The sequence below is a fragment of the Fukomys damarensis genome, unplaced genomic scaffold, assembly GCF_012274545.1.
Source record: "Fukomys damarensis isolate Sample0158 unplaced genomic scaffold, DMR_v1.0_HiC HiC_scaffold_32, whole genome shotgun sequence".
Taxonomy (NCBI): domain Eukaryota; kingdom Metazoa; phylum Chordata; class Mammalia; order Rodentia; family Bathyergidae; genus Fukomys; species Fukomys damarensis.
The window spans coordinates 29,263,786-29,285,920 of record NW_022900944.1 but is presented as its reverse complement, the minus strand read 5'-3'; the positions used below and the strand labels follow the sequence as shown (position 1 = coordinate 29,285,920).

Below are 22,135 nucleotides of genomic sequence, written 5' to 3'. Positions count from 1 at the left end.
GAGAGAGAGAGAGAGAGAGAGAGAGAGAGAGAGAGAAAGAGAGGGAGAAGAGAGTGAACAAAGGAATGACCATTATTAGTATGGCTGCTTGAGTAACCTTGGTTCTTGAGATTGCTGCACATGCATTTTCAGTTTCTTCTCTAAGGGCCCACAGTGTAGTGGTTTTTCTGCAATATATTATGTCATCTAAAGTCTCACAAATGCAGATAACACCATCTGTTGAAAAAACATCATACTATTTTCTTTTTTTGAAGTGTGCATATATTTTTTGGTCAACTGCCATCTATTTATCTATCTCAAAGCAGCAGCTACAAACAGTAAAGGGATATGAATATGAAATCAGTTGCCATAGACAATGAAGCTTATCCATGTACATCAAAGAATACAATAGTAGAAGCAATTCCTATCGGTGTGGGAATTTTTGAACATTGTCCTTCTAGAGACAGAGACTTACCATTTTCAAAGTATCTTCATAGTACCCAGATAATGTTTTATGAATTATTTAAATTAGTATTCTTGCATATCTTTTGAGTTTGTGACTGCTCTAGGAGCCCATAGATAGGAATACTATGACTCAGAGGGATGATATGACTTCCTTAAAGTCAAACAATAAGCCTTAGTGGCTGGATTTTAGTCTAGGTTCACCTGAGTCCATTCTGAGCTTTTTACAATTGTCTGTTGGCCATGAAAAGAGATATTTACCTAGAAAGTTTGACTACTGTGCTCTTTCTGTGCAAGAAGATACATTAGTAATGACTAGGGATCCTTATAACACTTTCAGACTAATTTAAAAAATGTTCATGATGTGAATTTTAAATGAGTTACCTTTGACTTCAAATATCAAGGTGCAACATTTTAGAAGAGCAATGATATAAAAGCACAGAGAACAACTTATTCATTCCCTCTGCACCTCATTGTCTCCAAGGATTCACATCTGTATTTGGTTATTTGGGTCATGTTTTCAGAAGTATTATTCTATAAATGTAAGCAATTTCTGTATCTATAATTATTCAAGATGCTCAGTGTTGAACTTGAGCCAACCTCCCACCTCATCAACTTTGGCTTCTGTTTTTAAAATTGCCAAATTATGAAAGGACATTCCAGTTTTTTATTCAGTGGACTTGTTAGCCTCATAATGAATTTCCTGATTGTCTCTTTTCATCTTAAAGAGAACTTGTGAGATTGGGCATATAGATAGGTAAGACCTTATAGCATTACAAAAACTCTTAGCTATTTGGAAATTTGCAGATCTTTTTTTCTCCCCTCAGAATCTGTAGCATTAGACACATTTTTTTTTTTTAGCATTTCCTCCCTGAAATAAGACTCTTTTCTCAGCTTCCTGTGCACTTACTTATTCATGCCTCAGACAACACTGTTCCTGGTGTCTTTGATCACTGTTCAGGCACTGGGGGCTCCCTAAGGCTCAGCTTTTTGACTTTGACCTTTCTCTGTGTCCACTAACCCACAGGGTTTTCACTCATGCTATGAGTGAATTGAGTTGATGCTCCATGTTCTCCGCCTCTAGGCTGATTTTTCTTTCTGATTCTAATTCTGTAGTTATCATAGTGTCTGCTGTGCATTTTTACTAAGTTGCTTTTCCTTAGCTACCTCCCCCATTAATTCAAAACATATTTTGAGCTCATACTTAGTGTTACCTACTTAAAAATTAAAAAGAGCTAATTATATTCTGCCTACCACGGATTTGAATCTTTTCTGTCTTAGCACTGCAGGCAACCTTTGGTTGAATTTCAACCTCTCTTTTCTATAAAATTAATTTCCTTTTATGTCTCTTAACATATCCCTTTCAGATACTCAGGCTAGAAGCCATCTAGGACTTTTTCATTCTCTTACAAATATCAAAATATACACTAGGTCCTACTGATACTTCTTTCTGTCACTCCAAAGTCTAACTTGGTCACCTTCATGCTTTAAAAACTATATCACAGCCTTAGGTTCTCTCCACTATATTCTCACTCTCTGTTGCACAGATCATCTTCCTTAACTTACCTTATTAATTATTGAGATAGTTGAATATTATTTATTTACTTCTATGTTCAAGAGCCCTTTAGGATTTCTCACTGGCTGAAGGTCACCTTCTGATATCTTAGACCTTATGTGATCTGTCCTCAGTAAGAGCACCAGAAGCAACAAAAATAATAGCAACTGTTGCTGATTGTGCTTTTTCCAGTGAAATATGAGGATGTATATTATACATCTATAATTTCATATAATTCTTAAAGATAAGAACTGGACACTATTAACAGTCCAATTTAAAAGAGAAACATGCTGAGACAACAACACTGTAGGAAACTTAATAAGGTAATAATAATACTATTAAAATTCCAGTTTAAAAGATAAAACCTCAGTTCAAAGATATTGGTGGATTTTCCAGTAATATATCATTCAGTTTATATGTAGTAGGACATGAAATTGTACTTAGGACTTTCCAAAATCAACACCCAGGCTCTTAAATTATATAAAACAATATCTTGACTTATTATAATGTTTCCTACAACGTGTTGTTGTCATGGCAATTACATAGTAAACTCCCTGGTGGCAGAAAATAAGTCTAAAATCTTTCCACATAGTGCTGTCTGGTGAGGGCTAGAGCCCTTCCTCATGCTTATGGGATGTGTGACCAAGTTTAGTTTTACCAGTGGGGAAGGAGACTCATCATTAAATTCCCGTGAAGGGGCTGTGAAGTCAAAGGTCATGGTAGAAGAGCCCCTGTTTTTTAACCTGTGCAGTGATGCATAGTGGGTAGTCTCTCTTTCCCGGAAAGAATGCTATTTAGTATTGGAAGATATCAGCTCCAACACTGGCTCATCCAGAAACTAAAGAGACCATTTTACTTTTATAATAGAGAAGAGTAAATCCTCTGATAGCCATGGCATTTTCTAGTAATCTTTAACTTTAATCATCAATGATCAAACCATATGACTTCTGTAATACATAAATATTCTCTTTTAAGAAAACCCAGTTAAGACCTCTAGGGGCAAGAAGCTAGCCAATCATGAAGCACAACACTCTACCCAATTAACATAACCTATTGTTCTTCTTTTCTATTTGAGAATGGTACGGTGTAGTGAATAGTGAAAGGGCTTTGTAGTTCAACAGACCCTTTAAAATTAAAGCTGCAATACCTACCATCTCCAAGTTTCTGGGCAAGTTAATTTCCCTTGCTACACTTCTCTGCCTTTCCCATCTCCCACTTAACCTTGCCATAAAGACAACCCAATAATATTTAGAAACTCTTCTGTCTTTTGTCAGAAAAAAAGATAAAATTTCTAATAGACAGGAATAGTTACATCATTCCAGCTATGTTTTTAGGCACTGTCTGCAATCATCAAGGTCTGAGAATGCCCCACAGGTACAGGGCCAGGCCTGCCTGGGTATTGTCACTGGAATTCAGAGTCAGGGTACTTGAGTGTAAATATAGCTAAACAAGCTAAAGAGACTCACTGAAAATGAAGCTAACATTTTTCTTTAAATAGAGAGAAAACTGAATTTTAGGCTTATAAATAATCTTTGATGATGAATTTAGATAAGCTTGAAACTATTTAATATTTCATATGCAAAAATTTGGCAAAGCTTTAATACATTTGTGACTTTGTGAGTAGTTTGGGAGCAAGGCAAACTCACTTCCCAAATGCAATTTCATAAATATTCAGATGCGGGTGATTGTAGTAAATATGGAGAAATATGCAACACATTATTATACTTCTCAATCAAATATGCTAAGTAGTTTTGTCATTCATTGTACTGAATGCAGTATTCCAATGTTGCAAAATGATTCCTATAAAAGATTCATGTGGAAAGTTTGAAAAGTAAATTTGATTAAAAAGAAAACTGAGCTTCTGTGATTCGTGGAAAAAGTTGCTTTAACTGTAACACAGAGAAAATACTCTGCTATTAAGCTACTCTGAATATCTTGGTCTAATTGTCTCATTTGCATTCTGCTTAGGTATTCAATTGATCGTCATACTGACCTCGACAGGTTTTTCCGTATTAATTCAGAGGATGGTTTTATTAAAACCACGAAACCCCTAGATAGAGAAGAAACTCCCTGGCTCAACATCTCTGTGATTGCAGCAGAAATCCGTAAGTATTCTCCTAAGGGTTTTGATTTTACTTTATTAAATATTAATCCTTCAGATTCTCCATATATTCTAGGAAACAAAATAGCTGAAAAAGGCTTTGTTAAGTCTTGAAGGTTTTTTTAGTCTTTAAAGTTTATTTTCAGATATTAAGAATATATAGGCAAATAGAGATGTTTTCATTTTCTTTGGCAGAATTCAGTACAGATATGACAAGACAGCTGATAGTCCTCAGCAGTTTAAAATGCATGATCATCCTGGGAAAACCAAAGCAGAAGCTTCACAGCTGAGACTTGCAGATTTTTATTTACCAATAGGACAGTAGTTCTCGAACTTAATCATGCATGAAGTCCTCCATATATGTGATATGCTGCTTCTCATAACAAATGTCTCTGCATCCTATCCCTGGTGCCTGTGATTCAGTACTTTTTGTGGGGGGTACTGGGGATCAAACTCGGGACCTTATGCTTTCGAGGCAGGCAGTAGCACCACTGAGCTAAGTCCCTGGCCTGCCTCTGATTCAGTAGATCTGGCATGTACTCTAAGCATTGTATGTTCAACACATTCCCAGATGGTTTTGATGCTACTCTAAGGGTCACATTTTGAGAACCACTATGATAGACTGGGGTCTGGAGAGTCCAGGCTCTGTTATTAGCCTTTAAAATTAAAGATCCACATCAACATCAGCAGAAGTGGTTTAATTCTTCCTGCTCTGGTTGACACTTATTCCTGTCACCCTCCTTGCACTAAATTTAACACGTTTGGCTCCTAGATGGATTTTGTGCCAACAATGCCTTTCCATGAACTACTCAAATTAGTTGTTGAGCTGGTTTTTCCCAAGAGTGAACTGGTTGAATAGTTGCTACCTAGAGTTTGTTTACTGTCTGCCTTCTCTCGTCCCAGACAACCAACATCAGGAAGCCAAAGTCCCAGTGGCCATTAGAGTGCTTGATGTGAATGATAATGCTCCCAAGTTTGCTGCCCCCTATGAAGGCTTCATCTGTGAGAGTGATCAGACCAAACCACTTTCCAACCAGGTAATGCTACTCTCTCCCTGGCTATGAGCAAGGCATTGGGAAGTAGAGTTTGTTTGTGAAAACATCGGGTGAGGAGGTACCTCCCTGCTGTCCAAGGAGGCTTCAGAGCCCTAGTTTTGCTCTGAAGCTATATTCTCTCATTAAAACTTAGCTTTTTAGTTATCCAGGAATTTTTGAATAAATGATGTGCCAATGTCATGATGATTTATTACAGATCACCTTTCTCTTTCAGCCAATTGTTACAATTAGTGCAGACGACAAGGATGACACAGCCAATGGACCAAGATTTATCTTCAGCCTACCCCCTGAAATCATTCACAATCCAAATTTCACAGTCAGAGACAATAGAGGTTTGTATACCCAGGTTCCTATTCATTCAGAGAAGTAGAAATGGAAAACAAATGGCTTTTCTATTGCACATCACAAATATTTTCACTAATCTTAATAATGCCTTGCCATTGAAACACAAACAAGAAATAATAATGCCACCTCTATTTTGACTCATGGGTTCATTTGATGCATACGAACAAGTGAATCTAATTTTATGTTCCTTTTTTATTGGTTTTGATATTCATGAAACAGTGGGAATGCCAAGTGGGGAAGCTTACAGGGTCAATATGCAAACAACTCCATTTATCTTTTTTTAAGAGGTTGATAAACCCTTGGGGGGTAGCATGGCTTTATGAATATTGATACCAAGTAAAGTATTAAAAGAGATTAGTTCAACTTTGTATGGCAGTATAATCTTTCAAGCACAGGCCTTCCTCTCTGAAGCAGTTATAATGGAGTGTGGCTGCACACCTAACAGTGAAGAGCATGAAACGCAGCTCCGTTTATCCACTGGAAAAAGGATAAAATGTAATATGACTTCTGCATCTCATTTTGTCAGTCAAATAGGTGGTAGATTTGTAGGTTATTAAAAGTAGATGACATTGTGGTCAGGTCCAAAATGTACAGCCCGTGCACAAAGTTCATGGCAGGGCCTGGGAGAAAAAAATAGACTTAAAAAAAAATCTTATTGAGTTTATCGGTACATTTTAGGTATACAGTACAGTTACATTCATCACTGGGATCTCGTACCTTTACATGACAGGTCTTGGTTCTCATTTTTTTCCCCATACCCCTGCCTCCCTTAACCCCCTCCACCTTCCCCTATTTACAAAGGCTTTGCTTCCATTTTTTCCATTCCTCGCAGTTTTTCTTGTCTCTTATTTCCTTTCCCCTACCCTTCCCACTTCCCCTACACCTTTAGCCCTTTTCTTCCTATTTCACATTATCAGTTATACAATTTTGTAATAGCTAAAACTTGGAAAAATATACTTTTGACCTCTCAGCCACTCTGTTTTGATCAGAGTATTTCTTCTTAATGGAAACCTGGGACTGTGCTGGTCTGTGAAGGAAGAGAGGCACTGACATTGTTTAGCGTAGGAGTAACAGGTAGCAGTTCTGAATATAGAAGTTTTCTTTAACTCCAAATGCCCCAAATGCCCTGTGACTGAGAAAGATTTTTAGAATAGTGAATATTATTACTTTCTCCCCTCATTGTTATCACTGTCATTAATAACATTATGCTGATGGCTTTGTTCTAAGCACCACGCTAAAAACCCTTCCCTATTCTGCTCACTTCTCTTAACACCAGAGTTAAGTGTTATTATTTATTAGTATTCCCACGTTACAGATGAGAAAATCATGACAATTGTTGAGTAAGTTGCCCAAACTCAATCAGCAAAACGGAAATTAGATCTGAGTTTTAAACCCAGGCACTCAGTGTCTATGCTATTGTCGCTTTACTGTCATACTGATTAAAGCAAAGAAGTGCTGCCTATGTGACTTGGATTTTGAAAGAATGTGATTCGACACGCTTTTTTTTTTTTACTTCTTGAACTAATTTGAGCTTTTAATTGTGGGCCTTATAAATCAAGCCTATACTGAATGAGACACTAAAAATGCTCTAGGTTTTATAACAGAGACTTTTCTCTCTAGATGCCTTGCTTCCCACAGTGAACTCGCTCTTAAGAGCCAAAGTGGGGAGTTACATATAGAGAAGCATGTGTTTTAAAAGTATCACTGGAGAATAACCCATGAGATGCTTTGTAAATTATTTCCATCATTTTCAGACAGAAATGTTATTCATCATTCTTTAATTTCATGCTCAAGGTAAGAGTCTTCTTTTACTTGTTGGCTTGGTTAATGTGAACAAGGATGCAAGCAAGCCCTTTAAAGTGATGATTCTGCTGAGCACTAAGCTGGATGGAAGTATGCACCCACCCACACACACACTTTGGGAGGCACACAGATGTAGTAGAGGAATTTTCTTTGGTAATGATGTGTTTTCCCAAGGTGGGGAGACTCCAGCATGTGTTCAGCATTTAATGAGTGTGTAATGATCTGAACCGAACAAGGTGCTATGAACAGAGTTTTCATGAGGCTTTCTAAAATACTTGTATATTTGGGTTCATAAAAGTCCTTGCTTCCACTTGTAGAATTTCTGTCATCCCAAATTAGTTTTTGGCTCTACCCAGAGTTGGCAGATTGCTCTATTTTTCCAGCATAGGTTTGTGTCAGTTTTCTGATAAATACTTCTTACAACGTATTTCATAGTGTCTTCACGTTTGTCAATAATGAGGAAAATTGCTGAGATATCCAGAAAAATCTGGTGATTCTAAATGCTTGTTGTGCCACTAACTTTTTGTGAAACATAATTCTAATTAATTAATCAAGACAGTGTCTCACTGCCCAGGCTGTTTTCTGAAATACCTGTGGTCCAACTTTTATATGTGCGTTGATGTTGTCCCCAGCTTATTTTGGACATCTAATTCTTGTGTCAGTTCCAGCTAAGATCCCTGGTATCGTGGAACTCCTTTCGCATACAGCCAGCTCTTCCAGGCTTTTCTCCCTGTGCCTAATTCCTCTGCACCACCTTCCTTGTCCTTTTTATATGTGTATCAGTTTGGTTACTGTTATCATTATAAACACTACACTAAATCATATTGTTGTGAAGGGGTTGCTTTATACCAGTACTTCTTGGATACCATCTATATTTTCATGGAGATTATATCAACATGGTTAACGTAACTGTCTACACAAACCATCTCCTCTACCATTTCTGTAAGAGATTAACCATACTATTGAGCTAACAGTTTTACAGAGAATTGCTACTTTTTAAGAAAATTTACTTTATTAACTATGGCAAACAGTTAATGAAAACTCCCATGTTTAGAGTATTACAAAACCTTCAAACAAACACAGTCCTATAATTATCATTTAATAGTTTCTTTCTACTAGCTCCTAAAAGTAATTACATATTGAGGTAATCCAAAAGGAGTAATCACATTCCACATCCTATTAATAGCCTACTGAGTTACCAAATTTCTCAGCTGAGACTGTTTTCCATAGAAAACATGAGATAATGGTTTATATCATGCTGAGTAAAAGCATCAAGTTACTTTCTTCTTGAGTGTTTACTTCCATTATGCCATGTAAATAATCTATATTGTGCTTGCCTAAACTTGGCACAAGCATTTGGAGTCTTCAGAAATATAAGAGGAAAAGCCATTTTAATACACAGAGTTCTTTTATTTTTCATTTTATCTTGTTCTATACTACAGTTTGAGCTTCAAAGCCAACTCAGCAGGCTGCGAGAAAGCAGAACACTGAACGAGTCTTCGATATTTGAGTCCATCTATTAATGTCGAGAATGATGCTATTTGGGCAGATGTAGAGATAATCCACCCAGGATTTAAGATGCTTCCAACAGCTCTAAAAATACAAGAAATGTGTAATGGATAAGAAAAGTATAAGAGGAGAAAAAAAAAAAGCAAACCAAAAAGACTGAGATTAATCCCTCTCGTCTTTCCAGTTCTTTATTGGCTTAAATGCAATAATACCAACAAAAACTTTTAAGAGCCTCTCTTTCACTCAGTTTTTGAAACATCCCCATAGGAGAATATGTTGTATATTTTAACTTGAATTTCAAAGGAAGCAAGAATGGGGCACATCAGAATGGTCAGTGACTTTTTCAAAGTCACATTACAAACAAGTTAAGAAATTAAATTTGGTTTGGGTGTTTGAAAGGCCCTAGCTGGTGTGTGTCACATGTTGTGAAATGAACATAAAGCTCATGTTTTTGTTTTGTTTTTTATTTCTTTTCAAATGGTCTTTGTTTACCTCATACACAAATATAGCAATCATCTGAAAGGAAAATTCTGTAATTCAGTTCATCAACCTAAGATTCCAGGGAAAGTGTAAACAGAAAAGGACAAACTACTTCAATTTCCAGTTTAATCATAGCCACAGTCATTATAGTAAAATATTCTTGCAAGAATTTTATAATTTTCTCCTGTTGTATAATTAATACATATCCCTTATAGTAAAAATAGAAAACACAAACAAGCAGAAATAAGATTTAGAATTAACTCAAAATATATTACCAAAAAATAATCACTGCTATTTTTTTTAATACCATTCAGTTCTTTTTGTTTGCATATATTTCTTTGTCTAAAAGTTTCAATTGTTAAGTATAGGTTCATTCTTTTCCCATTGAAAGTATGATATTAATTTTTTGCATCAATATATCAATTTGAATTCTTTCTAATTATCTCCCTGAACTCTGGCTCTATGCTATCGCCTTACTTTTTTGACAGTAATTTTAAGGTTTACTTTCCTTTTTGGTTTAAATACAAAGGTAAACCACGAACAAGTACAACTAAGACATTTTACCTAACATTTTAAAAGTTAAAACCATTTCATACACCTATATAACATACATTGATCATATCCATACTCCCTATTATCCTTCCTTATACTTAACTCACATTTATACTCTACTGTCGGGTCTCTTTCAATTTGCTGACCACTGACCAGGCTGGCAGGGATGAGAAGACTTCTCTAGATTGAAGCTTTGTGAGACCCAGCTTAGGGCAGGGAGGGGAAAAACAAAGATCAGGATGGTTCTGTTCTCTTGTTCTGTCTTCCAAGAAGTGTTCTAAGAGTGGAAATTTAGCAGTGATCAATACACAATCTCTGACATTAGGAAATTTTCAAAAGCACATCGAGGAAAATCAGTTATCTTGCGAAAGCATACCTAATATTGACAGTTGTTTGTTATCCACCTTTCTGATACTGTAACAAAATACCTGAGGTAATCAACTCTTTTAAAAGGAAGGGTTCATTTTGGCTCACAGTTTTGGAGGTTTCAGTTTATGGTTAGCTGACCTGCTGCACTGGGGCTGTGATAAGGTAGACATTGAGGTTGGAGAGCATATGGTCAAGCAAAGCTGCTCTTTTCATGGTCTCAGATAAGAAAAAAGAGGAGAGATGAATACCCTTCAATTCCCTTCAGAACACACCCACATAACCTGACTCGCTCCCACTAGACCCCACATCTGAAAGGTTCTCCATTCTCCATAGTGCCAAGACTTTATTCCATGGGCCCTTGGTATGCACTCATGATCCAAGCTGGAGTGAGTGGCTGTTAAAGAATTACCTACAGAGGAGCTTTGACTACGTGCTTATCTCCAGATAGCTTCATCCGACTCCAGTCTTAGCTCTGCTTCATGAATAAACATGCCTTATGATGTTGCCTTTTCTTTTAAAAATTCTCCTCTGGCTCTTCTTCTCTTACGGAATTTACTGCGACTTCAGAGCTCAGGGAGCAAGACATTCCATTATCTACTCCATGGGCCTTGGGCTCCATCATCTCATGTTTCTCCCTAATTTAAACCTTAAGTTTCAGAACCCTGAAGTGGTGCCTTCTTCCTCAAGTGTATCGTATCCATGGTTTTGCTCTGCCTGAAATGTGTTCTTCCACATATTTGTCCTCTAAGTAAAGATGACGTTTAGGTAAAGCTTTGCAGACACCTCAGGCCATCGCGAATGCTTTCTGTGTTTCTGGACCACAATGTTACCTCCGCTGTTTTTCTCACTACCTTGCATTGTAATCACGCATGGCATTCTTCATCTCACCACAGAGTATGAGCTGGGAGAGGGCAGTATTTCAACACTTAAGCAACATAGACTGGCTGAATACGTGAACTAAAAAGTGAAAGAATGAATGGAAACATACTTCATAATACGTAGTATTCTTAACTTTTCAGGGACTAGTTATTACAAGAGAAAAATGATTGTGCTGGGAGGCAAGCTTCAGGCTGAAAAAGACAGGTAATCTTTTGGTGAAAAAGTATTTTAAAGGAGTCAGTGCTTCTTCATTCGACTCCTTCTACCCATTTATTCATTTTTTTGTTTGTTTATTTTCCCACAAAGTTATATTGGACACCTAACTGTTGGAGCCAAAAAGACAGGGTCTGCAGATCTGTTATTTTGCAAATAAAATCCAAGATGAGTGAAGTTGCAGATCAAATGAGCTCTGATACATTTAGAGTTAAGTTTATATTCTTAAAACAAAAGCAGAAACAACAACCAAATAAGAAATGTTTGCATAGAATGTAGGGCTGGCTGAGTAAGATAGTCAAGACAGATAATCCTTTTGTTTCTTTATACTTTAAAAAAATAAATTATGAACATTTCTGCAGCACCAAAGAACATCCAAACATGCTTCTGATTTTCCACTTCTCCAATTTGCACACAGCCAAACAGGTTTTTGTGGGACAGATTCTTCCCCCTTAATTGTTCCAAAGTGGAAAATGCTCTGTTGGCAGACCAAAATGGCAGATGTCTTTTAATGCCCTGCCATTTTCACTTATGTAAATAATTATGTTCCTTTCCTGCCTGATATTTATTGCTGCAGTTTTTTTTTCCATGTAGAAAATAGTTGCCTGAGACCCACTCCCTCCTCACCCAACAAAAAATAAAACAGATCTTAGAGGATCAGATATATCTTTCTTTCAAAATTCCCTCTGGAAACTGATTGAACTAACTCCCTTAAAGTCATCAAATGTCTCTTATCTCACTGAATTTCTGGTCCTTGTATGTATGTATGTATGTTAATCAACTACTTTGTGTAGTATGTTCTTCTCTTCATTTTGAGAGACAGAAAGACAGAGACAAAGACAAAGAGAAACAGAGACAGAAGGCAGGGAGGGAGAGAGAGGCTCTGAGAGGGAGAGAAAAATAGAAAGAGAGGGAGAGGGAGGGAGAGGGAGAGAGAGGGAGGGAGAGAGAGAGAGAGGGAGAGAGAGAGAGAGAGAGAGATAGAGAAGAGGAGAGAGAGAGAGAGAGAGAGAGAGAGAGAGAGAGAGAGAGAGAGAGAGAGAGAACCTGCTGCCAAGGAAAAAATATTTTGAAACAAAGTCAAGGGATAGTTATTGTAAAGAATGATAAAGCATAACAATGAAAATTCTGTCATTGCTAACACAGTTCACACTCTGATACAGTTCACACTTAGACTTTGTGCACCTCGTGTGTGCACAAAGAAAGTTAGTCTTATGATATAATTTTATTATATTTCTTATTTTGCAAATGCCACAAAAATCATTCCTTTTCCAGCAGAGTAGTGTGTAACTTTTTGATTTGACTGGAAGAGATTATATGTATCAGAGTCTTGGGTCAAAAGATATTTTCCCTTTGGTATTTCAAGGCCCAGCTCATAGAATTCACTTTATTGTCACATTAATTTCACCTCAAAATATTAGAAAAATAATAGATTTGGCTTTGCATTTTGCACATTGTTTTGAAGGTTGTTTATATCTTTCTAAAAAATGCTATTGGAATAGAGATTTTAAGTGAGCCCTTGGTTCTTTATGAGTCTCTATTTCACAAAATTATTAGACTTCAAAGAAGTGTTCCTTTATCTAGAACCAAGTCTATCTGGCTTTACTGTAAACTATGATGAAGTCTATCTAGTTAACCAACCACAGTGACAAAACTTAATAAAAAGGAGCTAGCTTACTTGACTTGTATCTTAATTACTTTTCTGGTTGCTGAAACTAAATACTGGACACCCAAAGTAAAAAGAAGAAAGTTTTATTTAGCTCACAGTTTGTAGAGGTTCTAGTTCATAGCTGGCAGGCTTCAAGGCAGGGTGGCATGGCAGAGGGACAGCGCAGAGGAGAAACAGAGTTTTGGGCAACAGTCAGGAAAACAGCAAAGCCATAAAGTAGTGAGGAAGCAAGCAGCCAGTGGTGACCAAAGCCTGTTTCTATCCCTTATATCCTGTTCAGGTGACACACCCTTTGGGTAGGTAGCACTTATGACCAGGATGGGTCTTCCCATTATCCATACCCAGAACTATGCTAATTCAATCAGTGGACCAATATATTAATCACACATCCTTGATCCAAGTATCATACACTTAATCCCAGCATCACACACTTTGGATCCAGCCACTTCTGAAAAGTCCTACATGTGAACACATGTGGCTTTGGGGGGACATCTAGACACAAACCACAATAATTTTCAATGTTATTAGAATTCCGGGAAAAGTTGGATCCTAGTTCTGTTTATATTTTACCTGTTGCGGTGAAAATCAATGCCTTTCTTTCTTAGTCTTCTTTCCTACGCAATAAGGGATATTGTATTTTCTGCACCTACTTTGAAAAATTCTCTGAGATAAAGTGTGAAAACAGCATGTTAGTGTTAGAAGCTTATTGCTCAGTTGACTCTAACTCAATCTAAATAATAGTAATAATAATGATGAGAGGAAAGTATTCATCAGGACCGAGATCTGCAATTAAGATATAGGCACTATTGCTCACTTTGAGTTCAGCGCAGACGAAACATTGATCTTTGAACACTAGTAACATCATCAAGAGTACAGGCTACAAACTTTAAAAATCTTATTTGAAATTTCTGATATTTCAGTCCTTCAGCTCAAAGATGCCAAGCAATGAAGGACTTCCAAAAATGTAAATTTATTTTTTTCAAAATTTACAAATTTAACCCAGTAAAAAAGAAATTTAATAATCAGTTATTTAAGTGATGTCTTTGGTAATTATATAGTACATATTCTACTGAAACAACTACAGCATCGATCTTCACTGAGATTTTTGGGGACACATGCACATAAATATGTATATATTTCATCTATACATACATGAGTGCACGTGTGTATGTATGTATATGTTCTTGTCTTTAGAGAGTATCGCCATATTCCTAGGGAGTGTACAGTGGGCCGAGAGGAAGGCAAACAAATGATTATTGTGATAGTGATGGTGTTCGGATGTGTGGGAAATTTTTGTTTTGGGGGCTATTTTTGGCATTAGATGGATCTATTTTGTTTCTGAGGTTAGTGCAACAAAAGCAGTGTAGGTGGATTTGTCTCAAAACTGAACAAAACATTTCCCTGGGATGAAGGGTTGGCCTCAGTTTTTCAGTTTCTGTTAGTCTTTAAATAGGAACCTCCAACAAAATCCACCTGATGTCTTTATCTCAGGTTAAAAGGTTTTGGACCAGGTGAGGCAGTACCCTCTACACCTTCTCCAGAGAGATGCACAGAGGAAAAGCAGTGTCGAGGAAAAGTGTCAGTGTCCTAAGAGGGTCGGGGAATCAGTTGGGGTGAATGATTCCCTCAGCTTAGGCCTTTCTATCACCATAATAAGGACAGGAGAGTAATCTTGCTTTCTGTTTCTCTTCCAGATCTTAAGATAGGCCTGTGTACTGCCCACTCTGCTCTGCTGATTTTATTTATTTATTTTTTTACTAATGCAACCTTGACACTAGTGCAGCTCAACTATCAAAGGCAGCTCCTCCATCATAGTTTTCACTTTTAATGTCAAATTTTATGTATCCTGTCCTTGGGCTGCATCATCATCAGAATGCTTATACTTGCATTCTGAAACTGGTGCCATGGAGACCATCATTATCAGGCACTGTTGTCTTTCGTTTTCCTAATGAAAAAATGCACAGGAAAAACTAGCATATGATTAGAAGTTCAGGTTTCAGACATAAAAGTCTGAAACCTGAATTATTTTTCCACTAATAGAAATACTAGTTTGTGCGTGACATACCCTAGTAATTAATGGCACCTTTCTCAAGTTTTTGCCACAGTGGGAAAAAATTGGAACCTGTTACATGTCTGTGTCCAGGGATGAGAACACTGGATATCAAGATGAAAAACCAAGATGCTTGAAAAACATTTTCTTATCTTGGGAAACATGTTGACCAAGACTGAGAAGTGTGAACTAGTTTCTTACCTCTGGATGATGAACCCTTCTGTGTAAGCAATTGCATTCAAAGCTGTGATGACATTTCCAAGAATTCACTTTCCTCTCTTTGCCAGTAAGTTTTTCTTCCTCATTAGTCTACTGCTCAAAGAGGATGGCTTCCAGAAAAGAATTAATATTTGCTGAGCCTCTCCAACAAGCTGGCACTGTGCTATATACCTTCATGAATGGAAATAAATTCAACCCTAGAAATATTAGTACTCTAGATTGCAACTAAGAAACTCCAGATATTTACTTAATAGATCTAAGATCAGGCCATTAAGAGTAGAAGAGTCAAAATGCAAATATTGCTCCTTTGGACCCTCAAGACTGGATGGTTTGCTTGTTAGAACCTTTATATAGGTAGGAAAAGGGTCTAAGAAATCTCTGGAAGGAAATTTTTATTTATTTATTTATTTTTTCCTCATTGAGTTTATTGGTAGATTTTAGGTATACAGTACCATTACATTCATTACCTTTAAATGATAGGTCTTGGTTCTCATTTTTTCCCCTTGTCCCTGCCCTCCCTTCACCCCCTCTTCCCCTCCCCATTTACAAACACTTTATTTCCATTGTTCCATTTTCTCCTATTTGTTTTCTTTCTCTTATTACCTTCTGGCTCATTTTATTAACCATGGAGCCAATCTCTCACTTCTCTGAAAGTGCATCCTCACTGATCCTCTCCTTTTGTTGGGTCACCCATAAACCCGAGTCTTGCAAATATCCAATGGAAGGGTACCTTGTCTAAGAGTCACTGGTTGGTTACCATAACGTACATGAAAAAGAAACCATAGTTTAATTTAAGATGCAAGACTTGTTTCAAGGAAAGAGATTTTATTGCTATTTAGCTTTTCTTCTTTCATTTGTGTCTGTATTTGACTTTTACATGTTTCTGATCATGGTGACTGTTGTATCATCAGCATTCAGCGTGGATCACAAGAAAGACCACTGCGGGCCATGATGCTGAATCATCAAGAATACCCCTCCCCCCAATCCTTTCTCAGTGCTAAGAATTGAGCCCAAGGCCTTCCGCACTGAGCTACATATCCAATATATATTTTCACTTTGGAACAGTGTCTTACTACATCTTTAAATTACACAGGCTGGTCTTGAACTTTGATTTTCCTACCTTAGCCTCCCAGAAGGCTGGAATTACAGGTGTGTACAACCACATTTGTGTAAGGAATGCTCCTCTTGGAAGAAGCTCCCACTCCATTGGTGATCGGGAATTTTAGATATAGAAGGAAATGTTTTATTGTATCAAGCAACCTAAGTCATCTAAGTGTCAAAACAGACTGTTAGATAAGAGTACCTACCTCATTCGCCTTTCATTGGGTCCCTAGCCCTGGAGACTCTAACAGTGGTTATTAAACTTTCTGGTGGAAGGATTCCAAGGGCCCTCTACAAGCATAGCACAGAGGATAATCACTGACTCTTTTATGACTTAGTTCCAGTAGCCAGTCTGTGAAAAACACTTGTTATAATCTGGTCTCCTTCTCTCAAAGATAAGAAAGGGAGGCTCTAGATGGGAAAAAGAGTATTCATCCTGAAACAACCAATTATTATTTCTACAAGAGACCCTCAATCTATTTCTTTCCCAGATCTTCAGTTGACCTTAATATCTGTATGCAAAACATGTTTTGCTAGAAGGGATTTTTAAAGAAGTTTGTGAGATTCTCCTGATCAGAGATTATAAATAGTTCAGTCAGATGGGTTCTCTGGTGAGCTTTTATGTAGTAGTTACAGTGTGTCTGAGAAGACTCAGCTGTTCAGAACATAAAAACATCTTGAATTCACATGCTGGTGTCGTGCTCAGGCCTGTGTATTTCATTAATGTGTGAGTTTCAATTACCTTCATGTACGAGCCGGCCTGCTGTGATCTAAACGTGCAGTCGGGTATGGCTGGCTCATTGGAGTATAGATTTTAAATCACAATTTCCACAAGTGTATAAAAACAAAACTACTCTATTTCTGTTCTTTTTATCTGTGACACCACACTAACAGAGTAATACCCAATGAAAATCTAAGTAAATAATCTGGGGATGTTGCTCATATCAGAGTTATATTTGATCTGGCAATTTAATTAATTTTCTTCTCTTCTACAGTGTTCAATAGTTATTTTCATTTGTGATGCCATTAGTGACATTTCAGGTCATCAAACTTGAGTAGATATTGCTACTTATGCTTTATGAAAATCTTACTTAAACACAGGAAAATAGAAAAGACAATGGACTTATATTTTGAAATATTTATTATAGTTTGCAACAACTGCTAATATAGGACAGTGGACTATTGATTCATCTAGAACTGTAAAGAAGAGAGAGGAGACCAATTTTCATTTGACAAGTTTGCCTTTTCCTCCAGCAATTAGAGAAAAGTATTACAACCGTATAGAACTTGGAAAATATAGAAATGAGGGATAGCTGTTTTGCCTTATGTCAGTTGAGATGCAGACAGTGAAGAGTTGCAGATCTGTCTTTGGAAGACCTGCCAAAGCCAGTGAATACACACGGTACCTTCTGCGCTGCCCAGAAGGTCTGCTCACCCTTAAATGAGACTGAATCTGCCTTTTATGATCTCACAGAGAGTACATTTGACTTACTTTAACCTAAAATATACAAATTTAATTTTGAGAGTAGAAGACATCATTTCCTCTAACAGCAATGAATTTATGTTCCTGAACCTTTTTAAAGCCTGGCAGTTACTGGGCCATGATGTCTGTCCAGGCATTCATGTTGCTATGAACCACTGCTTCTTTTATGTTTTTGTTGGTGGTGGTGCTGAGGATTAAAACCAGAGCCTTTGCACTAAGCTGTATCCCCAATCCATTTTTTATTCTTTATATAAAGACAGGGTCTCACCAAGTCATCAGGTTGCCCAGGTTGGGCTCAACATTGTTATCCTGCTGCTTTAGACTCCCAGAAAGCCTGGTTAAGTTACTGCCTTTTTATCCCGCAAACAGAAAAGCCATATAAGAGGATCTGTGTGTGTGTGTGTGTGTGTGTGTGTGTGTGTGTGTGTGTGTACATTTTGATGGAGCATAGTAAAATGTCTACTATTTTATAATATCAGTACTTTGCCTACAGAAAATATTTATTGGAAAAGGTATCTGGGGCTGGTAATCAAATATGAGGAAGCATTTTGGAGGTAAATCTTACAAGTGATTGAGAAATACATGAAAACCAAACATCTGGAATTTTAGTTAAACTTTTCCCAGAGTACAGTTCCACCATTTGTCCAACAAATATTTATTGAATGTCTGCTGTGTACCTGGCACTGGAGAGCCGGAGATGAATCAGATAAAATCCCCTGTTCTCTGGAAGTTCACAGACTTAGTGAGGTCAGAGTGGTTATGTCAACGAATCATGACAGAGGAGTGAAAAGGATCCCTATTTCTCTATCAATACACTGCATGCGGGATCACAGAGAGAGGGCTGATGAAGAGGTCTAGGGAGGCCTCCTAGAGGATATAACTTTGGAATTCAACATCAAGCTTTGAGAAGTTTTACTTACATGATAAGACGAAGAGCTTTGAGGGTCAAGAGAGCAATGGGTGAAGAAAAAAGGCACATGAAAGCTCAAGGCAAGCTTGAAAACTCAAAAATAATTCTCCATCCTGGGCTGAGTTCTTGTGAGAAGAGGCAGGATGTGAGGCTGGCTGGCAAGGTCCCAATGCAGGTGGGATGGTTGGTGGCCCACTTTGTGGATCTGTGTTACCTGGGCAAAGAAAAAGCAGAAATGTTTTAAGCAGAAAGGGCTGAACAGGGGTGAACGGGGGTGGTTGACTATGTTTGAATTTCATAGAAACAATGAATCTGCTTCAGAGTTTATAACGCATTTCCTCTCTAAAGGAGAAATTTCCCTTTGAGACTGACTCATGTCTGCGTCAATTATTTAGGCAAGGTTGAGGCTGGGTTTGGAATTTCTTTTTAAAAGTCATAAATAAAAACTTGCAAGGACTAGAGATTTAGCCCAGTGATTCTGCAGCCTGCCTCACAAGCGTAAGGTCATGAGTTCGATCCCTGGTACAAAAACAACAACAACAAACTTTCAAAATCCTTGGAACGAAGCAGGAGAAAAGCAGAGGTATGGAAAACAAGCTTTTTCGTTTGTTTTCACACTTGCCTAAGTATTTAATTATATGCTCTGCTTATGTGGAGTACACAGCAGTAGCTCATGCTTTCCCATGGCATTTGATGGAGAGGTGACCACCCAAGCAGGATATGTTGTGGTTAACTTGCCAGGGAAGGCATTCTGTACACACCAGCTGCAAAAGAGCAATATCAGAGTTTTGTTCCAAAATGCAGACAGATTGTTCCGTGATGCTATCGCGCCAAATGACTATGGCCTCCTTAGATACTCGGATTAAAGAACAAGTGGGAAGAATTCTGGTTGTTAACCTTTGCAGTGAAACGAGTGCCCTCCAATCTGGCAAGCTGAATGCAACTGTGATTGCAATGGCCTTGATCTGACAGCACACCTTCTCTCTCCTATTCCAACAGATAACACAGCAGGAGTGTATGCCCGTCGTGGAGGGTTCAGTCGGCAGAAGCAGGACTTATACCTCCTGCCCATAGTGATCAGCGACGGAGGCATTCCGCCCATGAGTAGCACCAACACTCTCACCATCAAAGTCTGTGGGTGCGACGTGAATGGGGTGCTGCTGTCCTGTAATGCCGAGGCGTACATCCTGAACGCTGGTCTGAGCACGGGGGCGCTCATCGCCATTCTTGCCTGCATTATCATTCTTCTGGGTAAGAGCTCTCTCCTGTCTCCCAGGACCGTCAGATATGCACACTTGAGTTCTGTATTTCTCAGTGATGGGCTGGTTACCAAGACCATGCACTGCACTGTGGAAGGGGTTTAAAACAAATCAAAGTAAGAATCTCCTGCTCCTGTGTGAGGTCCGTAGTACAGCATACGTGGCACGGAATTGAGCAAGCATGCAAGTGGAGGGAAGGAAAGGTTGTGACGTGTACCTAATATGTACCAATACATTTAATAAAGATAAAAAAGAAAGGTTGTGAAGAGCATTTTGCCAGACACTACAAAAGCATAGGTTGGAAGATGCCATTTGGGAGCTGGGAAGGCATCCGAGTTACGTTTGCAGGTGAGGAAATTAGGCAAAGATCCTAGGTGTATGGGGAAGGTTTTGCCTCATGAGACACAGGAGATAGGTTAGCAAGAGGCAGAAAGAATAATCGTAACACTACGGAGAGAGTGGGCAGGTCTCAAGGGGCTGGATGAAGTTTAGCATCTACATCAGCATCTACAATACCCACGTGTGCCTCAGTTTATGTGGACCCGGGAGAGATTTTCCTGCCCTTGTCAGCTGAGTTAGGTTCCCTTCTTTGACACTTCGGTCCAACCCATGATTCACTCTGTGTAACAGCCATATGTGGAGGCTCAGAAGCTCTCCCTCTGTTGGATCTCGGGAAGGTTCAATCATTTGTCCCAACTTCTCAGAGTAGTGATTGACAAGTCCCTATTCAAACCCAAATGTGTCTGATGCTGACCATGCTCTTACCGAGATGTGTAATTCTCCATTAAATGAATGAAGGGACTGACTCCTCAGGAAAGAACTGTTGAGCTCAGTTTCAAACTTAGCTATGGAGGCCTGGGAACTAAGCCTGATATTAAGTCCGAGACATAAAAAGAAAATCTTACATGAGATTTCTCTGCTGGATGAGGCCACTGTCTATTAAGGAAGATATGCATGAACAGATAAGCAGAGGTCCCTGGTAAGTGCTATAATAGAGGCATAAAGTAAGGATAGAAGTGGCATAGAGCAGAAAGTACCGAACTCTGCCTGAGGAGGTGCAGAGACTTCTTGGAAGACATACCATATATTTCAGAGACAGGAATGGTTTCCTAGCTTGTAAGAGGGGCTGGGTGTGCCAGAATGAGCAAAGCATGAGGAACCCTGAAAAAAGCATACTGGGGATGATAAATACAGAAAGCACAGAATGGATGGATACTGTGAAGATGATAGGAACAGGTGGATGCATCCAAAGATAGGTGCTTATCGCCTATCTGGTGTCTAGGTAGGAAGTCAGGACATGTTTCCCTAATGAAAGATAAGAGAGGCAAAGAAAGTGTAAAGGAACAAATAGTGTTGTGGATAAAAGTTCAGTGATGAACAAAGCACAGAATTCTGAGACTCTGTGAAGACCAGGGTGAAGGCTGTCCGCCATCCCTGCATCTCAGAGTCCTATAGACCCAGAGGGTTCGCAGTCCACCTTCCAAGTGCAGCCACAGGTATTCCCTTCCCTCTTGCTGAGTGTGTGAGGGAATCTTCTTGGTAGGGTTTGAGGAGGACCAGAGCAGGGTGATAAAGAGTTAAGCACTGTCTGACCTCTCCTTATAAATGACTGTGCTACTCCTAGATTATTCAAGCCTAATAAAATACCTTGCCCAGAAGAGACGTAGGATTGTGTCTTCATCCAGGGGTTCAATTTTAAAAATATCAAATAAATAGAAGATTCTTCTTCTGGAGATTTTTATAAGTGTACTCTCCACCCACACATATGCTAAGATTTCTTACTGTAGAGCAGGGCTCATGCTGCTCCCCAGATCCCTAGGAAGGACATAGATTTCAGTCCTATAGGAAGGTAGGTCTGGAGTTCTCTGAAGGTCCTCATTCTTAAATGTGAGAAAGGCAGCCAGCTTCCTTTGCAGAAGCAAAAGACAGAATTAGACCCTTTTAAGAAACTGCAGGAAACACATTTAGAATCTTCCTATTTCTTAGGAAGATGATTTCCAAAAAACATTGGGATTCCTTTGGGAAAAGTTTGAAATAGTCCCAGCCTGCCAAGTCACTGTATATAATGTTTGCATGGCAATATTTTACAAAAAAAAAAAAAAAAAAAAAAAAAGGGGGAGGTAGGTTTTGTTTTTCCGGGTT

The 22,135-nt window shown here is 38.3% G+C and overlaps 1 protein-coding gene across 1 annotated transcript in view; it reads left to right on the top strand.

Moving 5' to 3' along the window:
• Nucleotides 1-22,135, top strand: part of Cdh11 (cadherin 11) — a 105,695-nt gene that overhangs the window by 82,039 nt on the left and 1,521 nt on the right. The window contains exons 9-12 of the mRNA XM_010612141.3: nucleotides 3,965-4,101; nucleotides 5,001-5,134; nucleotides 5,367-5,484; nucleotides 19,734-19,985. Coding sequence (XP_010610443.1) covers nucleotides 3,965-4,101; nucleotides 5,001-5,134; nucleotides 5,367-5,484; nucleotides 19,734-19,985 — 641 coding nt within the window. The remainder of the gene's footprint in view (nucleotides 1-3,964; nucleotides 4,102-5,000; nucleotides 5,135-5,366; nucleotides 5,485-19,733; nucleotides 19,986-22,135) is intronic.